The sequence below is a fragment of the Ochotona curzoniae genome, unplaced genomic scaffold (assembly GCF_017591425.1).
Source record: "Ochotona curzoniae isolate NIBS_2020 unplaced genomic scaffold, NIBS_Ocur_1.0 scaffold_2587, whole genome shotgun sequence".
Classification (NCBI taxonomy): domain Eukaryota; kingdom Metazoa; phylum Chordata; class Mammalia; order Lagomorpha; family Ochotonidae; genus Ochotona; species Ochotona curzoniae.
Window position 1 is genome coordinate 20725116 of NW_024467096.1, and position 21224 is coordinate 20746339.

At 43.9% G+C, this 21224-nt stretch overlaps 1 protein-coding gene across 3 annotated transcripts in view; it reads right to left on the bottom strand.

The window, feature by feature from the left end:
* The window catches only part of USP13 (ubiquitin specific peptidase 13), a 107489-nt gene that overhangs the window by 17380 nt on the left and 68885 nt on the right, over positions 1-21224 (bottom strand). For 2 of the 3 annotated variants that reach the window (XM_041002898.1, XM_041002899.1), the window contains exons 11-16: positions 14556-14681; positions 12335-12488; positions 7465-7639; positions 3553-3641; positions 1392-1514; positions 37-63 (exon numbers count right to left, since the gene is read on the bottom strand). In XM_041002898.1, the coding sequence (XP_040858832.1) occupies positions 37-63; positions 1392-1514; positions 3553-3641; positions 7465-7639; positions 12335-12488; positions 14556-14681 (694 nt within the window). The remainder of the gene's footprint in view (positions 1-36; positions 64-1391; positions 1515-3552; positions 3642-7464; positions 7640-12334; positions 12489-14555; positions 14682-21224) is intronic. The other variant, XM_041002900.1, reaches the window with a different exon arrangement.

Here is a 21224-nt window from a genome sequence, read left to right on the forward strand (position 1 = left end):
TCTAGCACACCGAGAAACATTTTAAAAGATACATACGATCTATCAACTGGTTCATCAGGCGATCTGAAAATTCAAAGAAGAGAAAATGAGACCAACGTATACCATCAAGTTTTAGAAAAAGAAAAACTCCCAATTTGGAGTGTCCCCAAACACTCTGACACCACACTGGCACCAATCATTTAACCCACACAGAGATCATGGAAGCCCACATAACATGAATTCATTACAGTAATGAGAGAAAACAAGATGTTGGGCATTTAGAACTGCCAAAGTGTGATGTGCTGCTTACCATCTTCATGAACTAAATGACTTTGTCTCTTTGTATGTCTAAGAATTCTGCATAATTACAAACGCAGGGTCCCACGGGGCCTATCAGAGAGAGCGGAGGCAGCACTCAAAGCAGTGTGGGTTTCCCAGATGCTGATTTGTCTCTCTTCCTTCTTTAACTTCTTTACTATCACCCAGAATGCCTCACGGATAGCTCCCTTCTCTGCTCACTCTGTTAACTTAGTATTTGACCTAGTATTAGACAACAACATAACACCGACACCTTCTTGAAATCTTCTTTGCACCTCATAGACTCACCTAATCCTTCTCTTGTATCTGAATATGGTAACCCATATTCACTGCTTAACTGACAGTCCTATTTGGTAGATGGGCCCAAAGTGCTCCATCGCCATCATTCCGTCTAATTAACTTCTTAGGAGATGAAAATTAGATAGCTGAGCTAATGGAGCCAGAATGAAACCTCCTATATCAGAATAACTGGGCCAATCATTATACACTATTCTCTGACACTGTTTCTAAACCCATCATGATAAGGCATTGCTTATCATTTTGGAATGCACTTTTCCTTTAAGAATTTTGAAAGAGAAACTCAGAACACTCCCTTACTATGCAGCAGTGACAAAATTAGGCAGGTGAGTTGTGGTTAAGATTTTTCTAACCAATATCACTGCTCAAGTTTCCTTTCTGGCTGTCCAAACATGCATCCAGAAAGGACACATCTCCCCTTAACGGATAATCTACTGAAACACACACATCTCATCTTAAGTGATAATCTATTGACACACAGCCTCTTTCCAACTTACACAATCTGTCTCCTCCCTTCTAGGAGAAATGGAGGGAGAGAGGAGTTGAAGTTCAACCAATATAACCTAAAAATTGTCCACTGTAATCACTCATGATGGGTCTGTACCTCTTACAAGGTCCACTTAAAGTCCTCCATCACAGCCTGCCTCACTTGTGTGTCTCTCTGATGGGTTAGCATGGCAGGAAGGCAGCCGAGGAGGCCCCTAATGGGTGGGACTGGCAGCAACAGAGTGGTACGGGTCGCTCTATCTCCAACAGAGGTAGGCGGACCAAGAGCCTTCCCCTGGCAGAGGTGGTACCTTTTGAGTCATCAGGGATGACTATTGGAGGGCTGATGTCTGGAAGTTCTTCCTCTCCTGGCTGGAGCCCCCTTGCTCGGAGATGGTTGATATCAAGCAGGTCCGGCATGTCAATGGAAACATCTGCAAAATAAGAGAGAATACATTCACTAGACCCTCCAAAACTTGCCATAACATGTCAGAGAAATGGTACTACTAGGTCTACACACATGCATCTAGGCAGAGCCGGCAGATGCTCTGCAGTTCCCTGCAGTAGCCCAGTGGACAGGCAGCTTCATAGAAACTAACCAGATGTTAATAAAGAACCTGGGGAAACTGCTGTAGATCTCACACCAGACAAGGTCACAAATCAGCAGCCCACAGACCATTTGTGGTCCAGACATTTTCTGATAATTTTTTTTTAAAATGCAAGTCACAAACTTTAATTTTTAAATTGAAAAAAATTTGTTTTGAAATGAAATCTCCCAGTTTATTTTTTGACGAACAAAAATTTGTGGTGTGTTCATTTATGGAACCACGGTCAGGAGCTAACCTTTAGCTTTTACTCCAAACAACAATAATACCTGTTAAGAGTTTGCCACAGACCCCGCAGTTCCCTAGCGTCCAATGGCCCTAAGCATCACAGTATGTAATTTTCATACTGTGTAGAACTACTTTCCAACCCACTTCTTTAGCTACACTGAGAATACACCAAGACCCAGACAGCAAGCCACATGTTCTTATACTCAGCCCACTTCTTCATTAGGTTGGATGAGTTAGACAACTGGGTTTGCAACCTTTAGCTTATGTGTCATCCCTGATCATGACAGGTTTACCTGAAATGATACTGACTTATAAAGGAATAGCCAAATTTTTTAAAGAGCAAGCTGCTTCTCCAATGTATTCATTTGTGGGTATGTGCCTATTAATTTCTTTTCATTCAACTGACATTGTGTCAACTTATTCAGTTACAAAATGTATCAATCTGATAGCCTGTCAGGATGTGGTATTGCATTTACTCAGATACTATAATAACAAAAAAGAGGTTCAAACACTGGGGTAGGATATATGTTGGCAAATAGAACCTGTAAAATATGGTCCAGTTGTGATGCCAGGTATATAAATTCTATCTTAAAACAACCCAAAAAGCAAAGCTTGATTGATTTTTTTTTTCTTGGTATCCCAGGGGGCAGCAAAACCAAACAGAAAATCTGACCAACAAAATCAGAACAATTGTTCCTCAATGGAAAAATTACAGGTTCATTAAAGAGAGCTATGGGGTTCCTTTAAATTCGGCAAGCCAATGAAATCCAGTTCAAATTTTCGTTCCTCTGCAGCAATTTCAAGGACTAAGAAACTCAGTCCAGAAGCTAGTTGAAGCCTTCGGAATAAGCTGGCTTTCCTCTGAGGTGCTTCCCGGGCTCTGTGGCAGACACATCAAGAGATGAGCACCCTGCCCTCAGCTGTGCCCCCAGAACTGTACTTCCTTCCACTAATAAAAAAAAAAAAAAGCCCTTCTTTTGATTGTCAATGCCAGAGAAAATGTTGCTATGCATGTCTGGGAAAGTGGCCTTTCACGATGCTCAAAGACCTTTAAAATTAGCAAAAAGAAAGCCCAAATAAACCAGACTCACATCCCTTATCTGATCGTTCAATGCACCTCACTACTTGATTTATTATTTCTAAAGCTTGAATGATTGAAGTGAAGGTCATCAGTTATATCTGCCTATCTCCATGACAGAGGAGAAGTGAAAGTATGCTTTCTTCAATGATCTGCCAGGGGACTTGGTCAGCTATGGGCACCGGCATCCTCCAGGGGTTTGTTAAAAATGCAGAATCGTAGGCCCACCCCACCCCAGTAGCATCAGCACCTGCTTCTGTGGAGACCCCAGGTAAGGCACATGCACGGTCAAGTTTAGGAATCACTGTTCGTTGGCGAATGTGAGGATCGTGCTTTCACTCCTAGAACCTGCCCGTTTCCGGGCCCATTACTGCAGCAGGAGGTTAGTACGTGGTACGTTTTACCGTCTGTGCTTATCCTATATTCTGATTTATGGAGAAAAGCGAAAGGAAAATGAAATGGAACTCTCCATTGCAGCCAAACTACACGGACTCTTTCACATGCCATATGTTTTAAAAGACAAATTTGATGTTTAAATAAAAGCATGCAAAAGATACCTACCAAATTTTTTGGGAACCCAGTCAAGACCAAAAGTGAACTTCTTTATCTGCACTACCAAGTATTCAGGGAATGAGGCAAAGCGAGATGTTCTGGGAAACACAAGGGGGTAATATCAATGAAACAAAGTAAAAGAATTGTGAACACAGTTCATGAAGCACCACAAGCTTGTCTGAGGCCCAGCTGACAGCCCTACTTGATGGAAGGAAGGGGAGGAGCCCGCAAACACAGATACACCACGTACACACTCACTCGCTCCTGCATGCGTAGCCTGGCCCCTCCCCAAGACAGGAAGAGAGACCTGGCGGAGGGCAATCCCCTGAGGATAATTCAGGGTCCAGTTCCAAATGACTAGGTTTCCATTGCTGCAACATTCTGTATTTCTGAAAGTACTTTTCATTTTTTAAAATTTACTACATATATGGCAAGCGTCGGTGTGTTTGAAAAAGCTCCCTAAGTCCTGAAACACTGCCACCAAAACATCGCAGCACAGAGCTGGCATAAAGGGGGTTTGTGGGAACTGAGAGGTTGGCTAACTGAAATTTCTCAGCCTCATTAAGATACTGCTGTGAGCAAATCCACAGTCACATGGGTTGATCCTAGTGGTAGAAAGATGATGTGGTGTCTAAAACGTTCTAGCCTTACATGTTAAAATTGATGCTTATGGGCAATATCTTGAGCTTCCTTCAAATTCCTGCAAAGGCCAAGTTCATAGTCAGATACAGAGACTACTCATTTGTATGTCAAATTCCTGATCCAGTTCCGGCTCACTGGGTCCACATTTATTGTGTTGCTTTTAACGACCATTTCGGTTTGATTGCCAGTCAGGTGTGATAGGTAAACATAAGTTTTGAAGTGAGTTGCACACAGATATTACAGGTGTCTTTTAAACTAAACTATTCTGAAACGCCCTTCCCCAGTCCCCATTTTCCGAATCTAAATAAATGATTGTCTTTTACTTGGAACTCATCTGCCTGAATTCTGGAAACAAACGCAAATGCATTGCTGCCCCCTAGTGTAGAATAAAAGACACACAGTACAGGGACAGATCTTGAATACCCAAAGTGGGAAGGTGTGGACGGAGTGTTGAATATGCAACTTAATTCACTCGAAATCTGGGAATATCAGTGACCTTCCTGGGCTGCTTTTTTACATCTACAAAATGTATTTCCTAATGATATGCACCCACCAGAGCCATGAAACAGTCATGAAATAATGTGAACCCACTTGGCACACTAGAAAGTATCTATCTAAAAAACTGACAACTTTATCATGAAAAAGCTAACATCTGTGACACCTTACACACTGACCTTGTCATTGCTGACACGTATTTTACCCCATGCCAGCTACCTAGCCTTTCTGTACTTCAAATCTACCAACACAAAGATGGCAGAAGGGTATAGGAAGAAATACACAGGAGCAGCTTGGAAAGCAGCTGCCTCATCCTCCTAGCAACTGCTCCAGGATCACCTTGGCTCGCCTGAAATTGAACTTGGCCTCTAATGAGATTCTCACCCATCTTCTGAGAAGCAATAATTAACATCTTCTTTATTTAAGTATGGCCAAGTCCTCAATTTAACCAAAACCCAACAAATGATATCTCAAGCAATAATATTTTAAAAATGTTACCTTTCTGACCTTCTATTCTTATATTAACTTAAAACCTGGAAAATATACTAACAATAAAATCAACCAAAAGTCACAGGTAAATGAATGCTTTCCCTATGCGAGCCAGGGGACTGGAGACTCTTGCAGTTTTTCGTTATTTTATTTATCTGCGAAATGGGAAATAATTTTATCTACTTGATATTACTAAGAAAATTAAAAGTGATAACTGATTAGGAAGTGCTTAGCACATTGCCAGGCAATCACAAATGTGCAATAATTGACAACTGGTTTGTTATCTCTGATATTTGCTTCCCTTCCCAGGTTTTCATTAATAATTGTATATGAATTATATTCATGTGTATTACAACCATATACAAGGGCATATGTGTATGCAGAGAAAAAGAGGGAAAACGCCCTTTGCTTCTACCCTTAAAGGCCAGAGAAAGCCAAACCGGCCTTCAGGATTCCAGAAAAACTGTCAACACTGCCCCCAGCTATAGACTTGCTAACATTTGAGTGAAAATGCAGGTCAGCAAGCATCACTCCTGCATTACTGATGGAAGAAGGACCCTGGGCAGTGACATTGGCCCAGGACAGAAGGTAAGCTTAGAAGTGGACACTTAGGAAGAATCCAGATCTGCTAACCAGTCCCCCAGGGTGCAGAGACATCTATCTGTGGAAAGTGAACGCCTTTAAGTCCATTTTGAAGATGGAACTTCACCAAATGTTGAGAAGGCAGCTTCCTGGCAAGGTACACCTGGGGACAGGCAGACTCAGACAGCACACCATGCCTTGCACTTCCAACACCATTCTACTTTTCTAAAGAGCAAAATGGGAGGAGCCCAGGGATGAGCAAATGAAGAACGCATCTACTTTGCCGCTGACATTTGATGGAGCGTCCTCGGGGCTGCCAGACCCTGGGATCACTTTCTGCCTCCCACAGACCATCAGAATCAATGCCAACAGCCAAGGGTTCTTCTACCCTCAGCCCGTGATCACAGAAACCGTGCCCACCATTTCTACTATATGTTGATTCCTAACTGACAAAAGATGTCTCTACATGGCAATGAAGTACATCTCTCACGTGTAACATGCTAACTCACCTACTGTTCCCTGAAAGGCCACACACTGATCAGCCCTGGGATGCAAACCTCCATGAGGAACAGCCAACAACCAAATGAACTGCTATCTATCCTCACTGGAATACAGAGTTTTCCAAAACTTATTTTTAGAACCTGTAGCTCTTCTTTACTGATTGAAATAAATTGATTTGCTTTCCCTTTTTGAATATATGGAGGCTATCATTTCAAACCAGGCAGACTCTTGCAGGATTGGTTTCATGGAAAATAACTTAGGTCAAAGCTTTTATCAAGGTCATGATAAAAAGTGCCCAGCCATCTCTCTTCATCATTCACTCCTTTTACTGAGCACTCAGGCTTAATCTTTGAGAAAAATGGCCCAAGAATATGCAAAGGTAGTGAAATTTGTTAAGCCAGACTTCTAGACGGCCCTTTCTTTTGCGACACTATCAGCACTCTTTCTCCGATTACTAGCAGCTAGGAAGGATGCTCTCAAGGACTCAACTGTATCAAATCACAGAGTCAAGTGGAAAAAAAATACGTATCTAACAACCAGATTCACAAAGTAAAGCGTAAAAAGGATCTTCAAAAAGTTCATGGAAAAGGTATAAAATGAAACAAACAAAAAAAGAAAACATACATTTCCAGAACATTTTGCACCAAAATAAACTCACCTTTTAATTCCATTTTCCATGAACTTATTGATGTCCCCATGTAGGACATCTGACAATGCCTAAGAACCCTTACGTGCACTTCAAAATGCCCTGAGACTCCTGGTCTCCAACAGGAGCAGAGTCAGCCAAGTTCTACAGTGATCTTTAATGATTCAATATATGTCACAATGGAAGCTCATCATGAATAGTTTTATAACTGCTTTATTAATAATTACATTCTTGCCAGTTTGTGATCATAGTATATCTCCGTGGTAAAGAAAGACAAATACTTCCTCATGAATAAATAACAACATTGTCTTTGAAAAAGGAGGAGTACCTAGTATGTTACATAAAGCATAAGGCTGTCTTACTCAACAGGTCCTGCGGAGAGAAATCTATGGCAACAAGGGTTTGGGAATCACAATCCCATCCCAGAACAAAGAACAAGCCTTCACAGAACAGTCAGCCCCTCTCCCTGGCTCCCAGCCCCTTCTCAAAGCTCTGTATCACTCATTACCTTCTTCCTCTCTCTTTCCCTCTCTCTCACTCTTACACACACACACACACACACTTACTTTACACCCGCAGACTTGGCTTGCAGGGCGCTGCTCCAGAAATCATCAACATTGTCGGGTTCAGAAAAGGCCTGAAGGCAGGCACTAAATGGTATCTTGGCTCGCACCAGCTCCGGAAGGGGCCTTCTGTTCGCTTCTGCTTCCCTTCTTGTTAATTCATAGGCAATCAGTTCATCTAGGAGAAAAGAGCACAAAACCAGCCTTGCCATCACTCTGACCCCTCGACATGAAAACACCCTCTGTGGACAACCTTCCCTGAAGGCTTCTGTGCCGGGAGGTGTTGCACTTGATGCCCTGCTCATCACAGCTCTGGAGGAGTCTACTGAAGGGCTGTCTCCGCAGTAGCCCCATCAGGCTGCATTGAGCCATTTGCCTTTCTTTATGCTGTTCATCCTGAGTCTGATAAGAGAGAACAGTGAGACTGGAATGTAAATGGCACATGAAATTAGTATTCCCTTAGTCTAGAGGTCAAGTCTGGGATTACCCAAATGCCATACTCCAAACAACAAACCCTCCAACCAAGAGAAATTCAGCTCGCCTTCTCCCCAGCTCTTCACTGCCTTACTGAACAAACTGAGGCCTAAAGTGAAAACCGACAAGGCTGCACTTAAACCCTTTGAGTATATCTCAACAAAGTATCATTGTTGAGTAATTTTTGACATCACTGAGCAGGTATCCTTCAGGTAGGCAAGAAAAAGCAAGTTAAAAAAAAAAAAAACAGAAACCAGGACTTTGGGCCTGGGAGTTTAAACTTCCTGCAGCCTCTCGGCTGCGGGTGGGTCCTGGGACAGGGCGTCTCATGCCTGGATCCCACAAGCCAGCCACCACGTGCACGTGGTGTGCTGGGCACAGGAGCCCAGTGCGCCATTTGGCACCAGGTTTTGTTTGCTGGCCGCCCGGCAGGAGAGCTCTGGGATTCTGGTGGTTTGAATTGCTGCTTATGTAGTTTCACGTTGAACCCAATGTATTTCTGTGAGGTCAATATATCCTAAAGATTCCCAATGACAGTTACTCTTCCTTTGAAGAACGTATTATCACGTAGCAATGCTGATCACCAAATACCAGTCCATGCAAAAGCTATGGCTCGGGGCATGTCCAGCAGAATCATATTCTGTTACCTGACATGATGATGGATCAGGAGAAGGGTCACTTTGGTCAGGGCCATTACATTAACTAGCACTTGAGAGCCATATCCAGGGGTAGATTCTTTGGGAGCTGTGTGGGTCAAGCCTTGTGGAAATCCTAGCCCCACTGGTTAGCTCAAGAGTTGCGGAAGTGATAGAATAAGCTCGGGGTGAACAAGGAGCCTGCCATCAATCACAGGTAAAGGAACCCACAGCAGTCTGGACTGGTCAAGGCAGCAGCACCCAAATGTGCATCCTGAATAGGGTATGGGGTGGGCTGGGCTACAATGTTCACCAGCTCAAACAAGGCTAAATGGAAGGCCAGACCTCACTGGAACCTGGCCTAAAACCCAATGGCATGTATGAGAACTGGGTCCAGGAGTGGATTAAGAGGAGGAACTTGGGAAACTACCCTGGCGGGTCATAACTCCTGCTGGTGAACATGTGGTCCAGACCTGAGGGTCGGACAAGCTGGGCAAGGGAACTCCAATGGCTGGCTAATGTATGGGTTTGTAATGGAACAGGGTGGACCAGGCAGGCCTGAGCAAGCCTTAGCCCACTAGCGAAACCGGAAACCAAGACAGAGCACAGGTCATGCCAAGCTAGGCTCTTATACTTACTGGTCTGCATAAGTCAGGGACGCTAAGCCACAGTGTCTAAGGCAGAGGCCGGTACAAGTAAGGGGCTGAGTCAGAGCATCCACTGGCATGTGCGAGATCCATGGCTGGGAACAGGCCCAGATGGGGAGCAAGGGGACACACTAACTGGATTAAGGCTACCACCAAGGAGAGTGTGGGCTGAAATGGGGGCTGAGTTCTGATCAGGAAACAGTTGAAATCTTCCTTGGCACAAGTGTGGATTGGGACTGGGCGCACCCCAACACTGTCTGGAGGACCAGGGTAGATGTGGGATGGACTAGGCAAGGTCTCAACCCCTACTGAGCCATGTGTGAGCAGTATGTGGGTATGGATGACCCATGGCTGGGCTGAAACATCCAACAAGAACCAGCTTGGGTCGAAGGCCTGTCAGGAAAAGCCACTGTTCTTGCTAAGACAGGAGGTAAACTGAGTAAGGCTAGTTCATGGATGCCCTAGTATGCGCGTAATCTGGCATTGGGAGAGGTTCTGATGGAGGAACCTGGGCAACTCCTCTGGCAGGACACAGACCCTGCGGGTAAGTGTAAGAAGCATGAATGGAAACAGCCCAGAGTAGGCCATAAGAAGTTTCCCACTGGCATACATTTGGCATGGGTGGGGAGCAGACCAGCTGAATTTGTTCACGTCATCCACTGGCAGATCAGAGCACCAGAACAGAGAGGGTCGAGCGAGGTTTGGTCGCGATAAAAACCACTGCACAATACAGAATGCCAGGGTGAGGTTGTCTGTACTGGATATGACTGCAGTGCCCATCCAGCACACATGAGAACCAGGAAGGGAGGGGGCAGACCCAGCAGGGTAATAAGGGGTGGTTCCCCTGCTGCACAGCTACTCCCACTAGAGAGCATGAGCCAGGGTGGGGGCAGACCAGACTAAGCAGGGCTACAACACATGTGCACCTCATGTGGACAAAATCAGGGAAAAGCCAGGCTGGGCTGATTATTTCTACTGGTGCAAACAAAATTAGAGTGGGTGAGGGGTGTTGGGGCTTAGCCGCAGCATCAGCTGACAGAAGCTGGCACTGGGGGCTAATTCTGTCAAGTCAAACCACAGAACTACCTGGACAGTGCATAATCCGGAAATGCAAGAGGCCTGGGAGGGAAATAGTGGGCTCTTCCCTCTTGGGTTACCACTCCCATGGGAGGGTACGAAAACTAGGACGGGGCTGGGGTGGCTAGACAGAGAGGCACTCAACAACACCCATGAGGGCTTGATTGTTGAGCTGGTTAGATGGATCTAAGCTTCAATACCCATTGACATGTACGAGAGCCAAAGGGAATGTGGGACAGACTGGACTACTGCTACACATTCTGGCATACCAGGGTAGGGGTAGGCCTGGTGGGGGTTATTGTGGGTTGCTCTCACTAGGCTGCAGCTCCCACTGGTTTATGCGAAGGCCGAGTGTGTGCTTGGCAGAACCAGCCTGGACTGCAACACCCATTGGTTCTGGTGGAAATCGGGGCTGAAAACAGAACCACCCCAGCAATTGCAACCACCAGCTGATCGGGGCGATGGACTGTGCCTGGCCCTGTACTTGCTAGTACATACAAGAATCTGGTCTGGGAACACCTCAGACAAAGTTTCTTTGGGGATCTCCCCAAACGAACTGCCAGACTCAGAACCTTAACCATGAAAGGACAGAAGTGGATTCTTCAACGACCTCATCATGTTTGGAGAGGCGAGATTGGCAGCAATTCATAACTGGTGAACTATCGAAACCACTTGAGCGAGTATCTCAGAGCATGCCCTACATACGGGACTTGGGTTGGGTGGGAAACTGGGTGGGGCTTCTCCCTTGATATCCCCATTTACTTCAGATACATGAAGGAAACAATATGGCAATAATAATCTTAGCCACTTTCCTGTAAAACAAACAAACAAAAAACAAAACAAAAACCAGCCACCAGGCCACCTCCTTATTTCTACCTTGTATCATGCATGAGGATTTTTAGAATGTATCAAAAATCACATGAGCTCCTAGAAAATGGATATCCTTTCATGTTAAAACCATTTTCATATGGGCATTTCACACTGTCCCCCTTCCCCTCCAAAAAAGGAAAAGGCCTTTAGGGAGCTGCTGAGTTTACAAAAACAGCAGAGATAAGCAATCCAGCAGCTGTTCTGTTCTTACCTCATCTAAGGAGCTAATTCCAAAAACTACCTTTCACCTATTCTGCCTGGAAAGGACCAGATTAGACTGACAGAAAGAAAAAGAACATCCCTAGGACAGCCCAGCACACTGTTGTGTCTCTGCTGACTTCTCCATCCAAACTCCAAAGAGCCTTCTCTTGGGTCTCCCTTCTCGCGGGTCTCCCTCTTATCAACTTATCTCCTGTGATAGGCATCTGAAAGATGCTCACACCACATTACCTTAAGCGATCTTTGCCTGAATGTTTGACTTCAGAAATGACTTCTGAAACCAGCATTGTGGCACAGCTCGTTAAGCTGCTGCCCAAGACTCTAGCTTCCCATACAAGTGCCAGTTTTGAGTTCTGGCTGCCTGCTAATGCACCTGGGGAAGCAGTGGAAAATGGCTCAAATTCTTGGGCCCCTGTGCCCATGTGGGATACTTGGATGAAGCTCCTGGCTCCTGGAAGTTGCCTGGTCCAGCCCCAGCCATTGCAGCTATTTGGGGAGTGAACCAGCACATGGAACATCTTTTGTCTCTCTCTGTCTCTAACTCCACCATTTAAATAAATAAATAAATCTTTAAAATGAAAAAAAAAAAGCACTACTAATCATATCCCTCAGACTTTACACTGAAGGATGATTTGTAAAGGATGATGTAAAGAAACTGAGATATATACATATATGTATAATGTCAATCAATTTCTCTAAAATTATATTAACTTCAGATCAACTAGTTGGTCAAATTTACATTTCCATCGTCACACCTCCCTTCCTCTATAGAACCAGTGATAAACAACTGCGTCTTTGCAAAACAAAGTCACGCGAGGACTAAAGAAAACTAAAGCTAAGCCTTCAGACCACTCACATTAACTCATTCTACTCCTGATGCAGCGCTTCATGCCTATGCCACACTGAGACGTAGGTCTCCCCCAAGAAGACACACACATCCATTCCCTTTACCCTTGTTGGTCGCTGCTTCCATGGCCACAGGGAGCTGCATCAGGTAGTCCACCCTCTCTGTGTAGCGGACTTTTCGGGTCTGACAGCACTGGATACGTTCTTCCACCAGAAACCGAAAAACATCACTTGGGTTTTCTGAGCCGATGCGGTTCCTCTGTAGGTTGGATTTTCCTCAGATTAGTAAATTTAGAAATATTACATCACAAACATCAGCAGAAAATCAACTATAAATCTACTACAAAGAATTGGGTTTACTAAACATTTTTTCTGGCCGTGTCGGTCCACCATAGTGATCTAATCATAAAACCTGCAATCTATCGAAAGTCCAACAGAAAATATCCTGAGTCCTTAGTCCTCTTTCATCCACAGGGAGACCCAGATGAAGATGAAGCTCCTGACTCCTAGTTCCTGACTTCAGCCCAGCCCTGCCTGTTGCGACTATCTAGGGACTGAACCAACAGATGGAAGATCTTTCTAGCTTTCTCTCTCTCTCTCTCTCTCTCTGATTTCCAAATAAATAAATACATCTTCTAAAAATAAATAAATAAATCATAGGGCCTGGCACAGTAGCCTAGTGGCTAAATCCTCACCTTGCATGCACTAGGATCCCATATTAGTGCCAGTTCATATCTCAGCTGCTCCATTTCCCACCCAGCTCCCTGCTTGTGGCCTGGGAAAGCAATAGAGGATGACCCAAAGCTTTGGGACCCTGCACCCATGTGGGAGACCCAGAAGAAGCTCCTCGCTTCAGATTGGAAGAAGCTCCTCGCTCCAGCCATTGCGGCCATTTAGGGAGAGAACCAAAAGATGGAAAATCTTTCTCTTAGTCTTTCCTTCTCTTTGAGAATCTGACTTTCCAATAAAAATAAATAAATCTTTAAAAAAAAATCACATGAGAAAAACTAGCAGATAGAATTAGAAAAAAAGACAGAGATAAAGAGCCAAATAGATCAGAAAGAGGAAAAAAATAAAGGGCTGCCCTGGGGAAATGAAGGCTTGCATGCTACATAATCACATGGAGGAAAATTCTTTACAAAAAAGAAGTCGTACTGTTCTAGAGTATATAATGATGTGGCAAGACATTCACAAGAAATCAAACAAAAACACTGCTTGCAAAACAACGTACTGAAAACTAAAGACTGACAGGTAGCTCTAATCAAAAACAGCAAAATATTCCAAAATCAGAAACTTTACTAGCTCTGTGATGGGCAAAATACTTTTGGTGGGGGGAGGAAGCAGGCATTCCGTGCAGTCCTTCGGGTGCTGGTTAGGATGCTACGTTAAAGTGCCTGGGTCCCGAGTCCCTGCTCTTCTCCGGATTCTAACTTCCTTCTCATAAACACCCTGGAAAACAATCGTGACAGTGCCAGGATCTAGGACCCTGTCACCCACGTGGAAAACCTGACTCTCCCAGCTCCCAGCTTCACAGTGCTCAAGTGTCACCTATTTTAGACATTGGGGATGGACCAGTGGTTGGGAACTCTCTGTTTTTCTCTCACCGCCGCTCAAATAAACTGAACGAATAAAAAATTTTTTCTTTTAAGTTTCTGATGTAGAATTTTTGGATTAGGGGCACTCAAAAGATAAAACTATTGTGAATATTCTAAAATATCCCAACTCTAAAACACTTCTAGTGTGAAGCCTTATGAAAAAGGGGATCTACAAGCCTGTGAAATGGGAAGTGACCGGTGGGGTCTGAAGACAAAACGGTAATACAGGTTTTTGGCAGGGTTTGCTATTTTGGGAGATTTTTATTTCTTCTTGCTGTTTTATACATTTCAGGCACACAAAAAGTTTTATCATCAGGAAAAATAAATTTCGTTAAGGGAGAAAGAAATGTTCAGTGTCTTTTAAAAACTGTCTAATGTGACTCAGCCCTGCTGTGAGCGAAGCGTGAGCATCACTGGTGGCAGGGAAACACCAAGTATCACAAAGCCTCAAGGAGCTGGAGACTACGTGTATACGTAGTAAATGACAAATGTTCCTATGACACACACAGAGACCAAAAGGCGCAACACAGACCCCCGTGTCCAGAAACCAGGGCCCGAGGCACATTGAACGGGCTAAGAAAGGGACCGACTCAGAAGCAGCCTGGACAGGGAGAGACTGGGGTGTTCAGGTCGAACAGCAGAGGCATAATAACCCAGTCACAGTGCACAATGCTGGAGAGCGGGTGGCACACTGCTAAAACACCTATGCAAACTTTTGCAGAGTGACTCACCTCCACGAGATTCACCAGGTGCAAGAAAAACTCCTGGGCATCTTGCTGTCTGTTGGAGGAGAATTCTGGGTGGCTCTTGCTTACAAAGGCCTTAAACATGCGTGGAGAGATCCCATTCTGATGAGGCTAGAGGGGAATAATCAAACGGACTTACAACACTTCCGTCTACAATAACAGCCTTAAGTGGCTTAGGGCTTGGCATACACGCTAGGCTTCAGATGAGAAACCTAAAGCCCATAGAGATTAGACCCTCACAGCCAATGATTAGTGAGGCCAGACCTGCTCTATCCCCCTTCTATAAGAATAATAACACCACTATTAAAGAATTAACAGAGCTCAAGAAACTCAACAATATTAAAACAAACAATATGACTAAGAAATGGACAATGAACATGAACAGACATTTTTCAAAGGATGAAATTCAAATGGCCAACAGACATATGAAAAAAAAAAAGCTCAGGGTCACTAGCCATCAGAGAAAGGCAAATAAAAGGCACAATGAAGCTTCACCTTACCCCTAGAATGGCTAGCATATGGACAGGCACTGTGGCATAGTAGCCTAAGCCTCTACCTGTAACACCAGCATTCCATATAGGTGCCGGTTCAAGCCCTACTAGCTCCACTTCCAATCCAGCTCTCTTCTTTTTTTCCATTATATTTTATTTTATGGTACAATTCCATAGGCCCGGGGATTTCCCCTAGTCCTTCACCAAATTCCTCCCCACCAACTGATTTTCCCCATATTATTACAATAGTATAGTCCTTCATAAGCAGTCATAAGTCCATCATTCTGTGTTTACAGCACCATGGAGTTAAGTAGCATGCTACTGAATAAGCCATGTGTCAATGAAGAAATGAAAAAGAAAACACAAAAGCTTCTTGGAAAAAATGATGCCACTGTGTGATCTAAAACTTAGTGAAGAACTTAGTAAGAGAAAAGAAACTATTTGGAAGAAATTAAAATAAACACAATATCAACCATATTGAGGTTCCACCGAACTCCAGGGCGGCTGGCCTACATTCAGAACTCTACTAACAACACCTGTTGGCATGGATGTGTGGAGAAAGGCTCCCTCCTTCACTGCTGGTGGGAGTGTAGGCTAGTACAACCACTAAGGAAATCAGTATGGAGAGTGCTTAGAGAACTGCAAATAAACCTGCCATATGACCCAACTATCCCACTCCTAGGAATATACCCAATGGAAATGAAATTTGCATATGAGAAAGGGCTCTGTAATCCTATATTTACAGCAGTACAATCTACAAGCGCAAAAATGTAGAAACACACCAAATGCCCAGCCAAAGAAGAGTGGTTTAAAAAATTGTGGGACCATCTACTCCATGGAATACTACTCAGCCATTAAAAAGAATGAGACTAGAGACCTTTATGCCCAGTGAAATAAGTGAATCCCAAAGGGACAGTATCATCTGTTCTCTCTGATATAGGGCAGCCTTCATGCAGATTGTAAAATCAATCACCCTTTCCATCTCTTTGCTGCAACCCCTGGGTTCAGATGTTTTTGTGTTTATTTTCATTTCTTCCAAATACTTTCTTTTCTCTTACCAAGTTCTTCACTGACTCATACATCACACAGTGGCATCATTTTACCCAAGAAGCATTGGTGTTTTTCATTTCTTCATCGATGCAGTGGTTATTCAGTGGTGTGTTGTTTGACTCCATGATGCTATACATTTTTTCTTTTAACTTCATTCCTGTTGTTGACTTTGCTTCGTAGCATCTCATTTGAGGGAATGTGTAGTGACAGTGTAATGGAGACTGTCATATCCAGATGTGAAGATACAATGCTGTATGCATCTCTACTTCCAAATCATTGATGGACTCCCAATGACATATCTGTTGGACATACCCTGGCAATAGGATGCTGGACTGTCTGACATGTCTATCCCAACAATGTCAGGACACACTTAAATAACAGAATGATGATGGACTTATGACTGCTTATGAAGGACTATACTATTGTAATAATATGAGGAAAATCAGTCGGTGGGGAGGAATTTGGTGAGGGGAAGTCCCAGAGCCTATGGAATTGTACCATAAAATTCAAAATTTAAAACAATAATAGTAAGTCAAAAAAAGAAAGATAAGGAAATTTTAAAAAGTTGTTCTCCTCATTCACAGTGCTAATATATATCTACACGACATCCACTGACATAAGCATGCAGTAACAATGCTTTATCTTTGCCTAATGGCTGTTTGCATTCTTACAGCGTATTTATCATGACAAAATGTAAGACACTATCCCAGGTGCTTGAATGAATACTTTCTGGTTTCCAAGCACAGTTTTTTAATATGTGTCATTTTTGATATGTGTTATTTTTTCTGAATTCACCAAATAACATAAAGTGATTGCAATCCTCTCAACTTGGCAGATGGGAAACCTGAGGTATGGAGTGTTAAGTAACCAATCCACTGTTACGCAGCTAGAAAAGTCACTGTAGCCATCCCTTAATGTCCCCATGCAGCTTCTGGCTCACATGCTCCTGGGTTTCAGCTAGGATGACCCTGAGCGCATCCTACTGCTTGCAGAAAAGGCAAAGTCTCTGGGTAAGCCTTCTTGTTCTCAGAGACTGTTAGTTCAGGACAGTCTCAACCTTAAGGAGGGAGCCATCACATGGAATAAACCCACATCTGTGCATGCTCTGTTCAGGCATCCACTATTGGCCACTGATGTATTATTTCCTACCAGCCAAGGATGTTATGGCTGCCAGTCCCCAACATAGACCAGAAAAAGCAGATGCTCTAAAAAGTTCCACCAGTCAGTAAACTCTGTAGAATCGGCTGCTGCTCCATGCCATGTGGCCCAACAACTAAGAGAGCCAAGTTCACTAGAGACCATGACGATAAACACCAACCCCCCAAAAAAATTCAACACCCTCTTGGGCTCTGGCCGACTCGCATTTATTCCCCTTCCCATGCCTCTTCCCTTCTGTACCTATTCCACGTCTTTGTTTTCCCTCACTTGACCTTCTGGAACTTTTTGTTCAACAGTCAAGCCACTTCTTCAGCACTGTTGGTCATTTGGAAGTCACCTGAAAAAGCTTCTTAAGCCAAAAAATCGTTGCCTCTCCCTCTCTACCCAATTGCCCCTGTCTCCAACGGGCTGCAGCCAAGCCCCTGGGTTTGAATTTTCGTTCAGTCTCAGCCACTCCACCACCTCAGCTCTCCAGCTGACTGCCTCTGGCCATTCTGGCTCTGATTTCCAGAGGGCAGTGTGACTAACCCCCGGGCTCAGGTACTGCTGTGTTCGAAACATGTGGAGAGAGCAAGCCAGGTTCTGAAACAGAGGAACAAACGGACTCAAGACTCCGGATCTAATCTCCAACACACACAAGTTGAACTATATATCTCAGGAAGGCAATTCTTAGAGTAGTAGTCTTAAGCAAATGATCCTGCTCCCTCGGCAACGGGTGTAACTATGGCATGCAGAAAACACACACCAAAAAAATGAGGAGAATTTGAGAAAGATGTCTTTGATATCAAGGGGGGGGGGGGAATCTGAATATGGACAGGAAGTTAGAGAATACCAAGAAATGGTTGTTAATTTACCAATGTGCTCTGAACATTTTAAACAACTTTTAACATGATATTTATGTTAAATGAAAAACAGGGATTATAATGGCATATTAAATATTTATACCTGAAGAGGAAGATGTTTGGATTTTGTATTAAAATACTGCAGGGAAAGGAAAGGAGTGGGAAGGAAGGGGAAAAATGGAAAAGTAGGGGAAGGATTAGCTTTAGGAAGACCGATGCAAGCAGACTGGCACAGTGGTCATTATGGAAACTTCCCAACAGATACAGGAAGATTCCTCTACCTTCCTCTCTACTTAATGTATAAACACAACTAAAATTATTTTCTTAAAAAAAAAAAAAGTCAGGATCTTAACATAGTTCTTTTAAAAAACAACCTAAAAGTAGGGCCCAGCACAGTAGCCTAGTAGCTTAAATCCTCATCTTGCATGCCCAGGATCCCATATGGCCAACGGTTCATATCTCAGCTGCTCCACTTCCCATCCAGCTCCCTGTTTGTGGCCTAGGAAAGCAGTCAAGGATGACCCAAAGCCCTGGGATCCTGTACCCGCGGTGCAAGACCCAGAGGAAGCTCCTGGCTCCTGGTTTCGGATGAGTTCAGCTCTAGCTGTTGTGGCCACTTGAGAGTGAACCAGAGGTTGGAAGATTTTTCTTTCTCCTTCACTCTGTAAATCTGGCTTTCCAATAAAATAAATAGAAAAACAATAATCATCGTCTAAAATAAAAACCAAAAACTTAAGTCAAAGAAAGCATGTTTCCTACTTGACCAAGGCCATCACCTGCATGTCCCCAGCGGGCCTAAAAGCACCACAAATTGACCACCCACAACTGGAATCTGTGTTCAGAAAGCACCCGCTCTCCTTAGGGCCAGCCCTCAGACACCTGCAGCCACGGCTGGAACTGACAGCCCCAAAACACCAAGCACCTAGGGAACCTATCGTATTAATAGGATACTGTACTTACTCTCTCCATCAGCAGTTGCAAAACAGACCAGCTAAAATTAGATAGGACTATGATGTTCAGACTCGCTCCCAAACACTTACCCTGGCCGTTCTGTTTAGCAAAGCGCACTGGGCAGACAGCCAGACACTGCCCATTCATAGTCCCCAGAGCCTAAAGCTTTAATTAATAAGCATGCAGCAAGCTGGAGGCCTTTCTCACATTAGAGCAACACGTGGCGTGGATATTTACATGGCCATAGGAAGAGAGAACAAATTTTAGCCTGTTCCTAAAGCACACATTATGGAGCCAACCAATTTAAGCTGATAATCTTGGAACAATAGCTCCTACGCTGCTTCAAACCTCAAATCTCCTAAGTCGATGGACAAGGACATTCCCGAACTACAACTAACATTTCAAACTATTACTCTAATTTCAAAAGTCTGAAAAGAGCTGCATTTGTCCAACCTAGTAAACACAGAAATTGAGGAAAGCAAAATTGTGATGTACAGGGCTAGAACTGCGTTATCTCAAAGCAGAAAATGGATTATCTCACACTCACAGAACTAAAAACCACCCTCTCTGCATCAGACATCATGTAGATGGGGAATCGTGTGAAGCATGATTTACAAAATGCAGTTTTGGGATCCAGCACTGTGGCACAGCATGTTAAGCTTCCACCTGCAATGCCTACAAACCATATAGACACTAGTTCAAGTGGTGGTTGCTCTGCTATCCAACCCTCCGCCAATGCACATGGAAAGGCAGCTGAGGATGACCAAAGTCACTGGGCCCTTGTACCCACATGAGAGACCTGGAGGAAGTTCCTGGTTCCTGGCTTTGGCCCAGCCCACTCTGAGGGGTGAACAAGCAGATAGAAGGCTTTCTCTGTCTCTCCCCACCTCTCTCTCTAACTCTAATTATGTCTTTCCAAATAAATGAAACTTTTTTTGACAAATAAAGTTTTGGGAGGACATTTGACATGAGATTTAAGATGCCACCTAGGGGCCTGGCACAATAGCCTAGTAGCTAAATCCTGACTTCGTAATGGCCAGGATCCCGTATGGGCACTGGTTTGTATCTCAACTGCTCCCTGACTGTGTCCTGGGAAAGCAGGAGAGTATGGCCGAAAACCTTGTGATCCTGCACCCATTTGGGAGACCCAGAAGAAGCTCCTGGCTACTGGCTTCAGATCAGCACAGCTCCGCCCATTGCGGCCACTTGGGGAGTGAACCAGTGAATGAAAGATCTTTCTGTATTTCCTCTGTAAATCGAACTTTCTGGTAAAAATAAATAAATCTTTTAAAAACAGAAAACAAAATAAAAGATGCCACATGGAATGCCAATGTACCACGTCAGAGGGCCTGGCTTGTCCCAGTCCCAGCTTCCTCCTAACACTCTGGGGGTAGCAGGTGATGCTTCAAGCAGTTGGATCTTGCTACATGTATGGGAGCCCCGACTGAACGCCAGCCTCCCGGCTCCAGGCTGCCCCAGCTGTTGTGGACATTTGGGAAATAAACAAGCAGATGGGAGATTGTCTTTCATTCCCTGCTTTTCAGACAAGATAAAAATTCCAAAAAAGAAATACTCTTTGTTAAACAGAAGCATTATTAGTTACAAATACAATTATATGTATAATTATAAAAGAGAAATAGTATCTGCAACATGTTATGTTTGCAAGGAAAAATAAGTTAGCGAAAAAGCTTTAGAAAATGTTTGAAAGCACCGTATTAGAATACATTGTGATCAGTATTCTTTCTTAACAGATTGTTGGTTTGTTCTAAAAGAGAAAGAGAGATCTTCCATCTGCTGTTTCACCCCCTAATGGCCCACAAGGACCAGGGCTGGGCCAGATGGAAACCAGGTGCCTGGAACTCCATCCAGTCCCCCAGTCGAGTGGCAGGCCTCCAAGTTCTTCTGCTATCTTCAGCTACTTTCGCAGGCACATTAGCAGAGAGCTAAATCATAAGTGGCACAGCTGAGACTTGAACCCACATGTAGAATTCTGGTGTCACAGGCAACAGCTTAGTCCACTTCACCACAACGCCAGCCCCCAGGAAGGAGAAAAGGGGTGTTTTATATAGTAAGAACGTTTTCTCTACTTCAAGTTCAATTTAATATTAAAAATCAATTCAGAAAACTTAACCAGAAGCAGTAGTTCCTAAAACAGATGATGC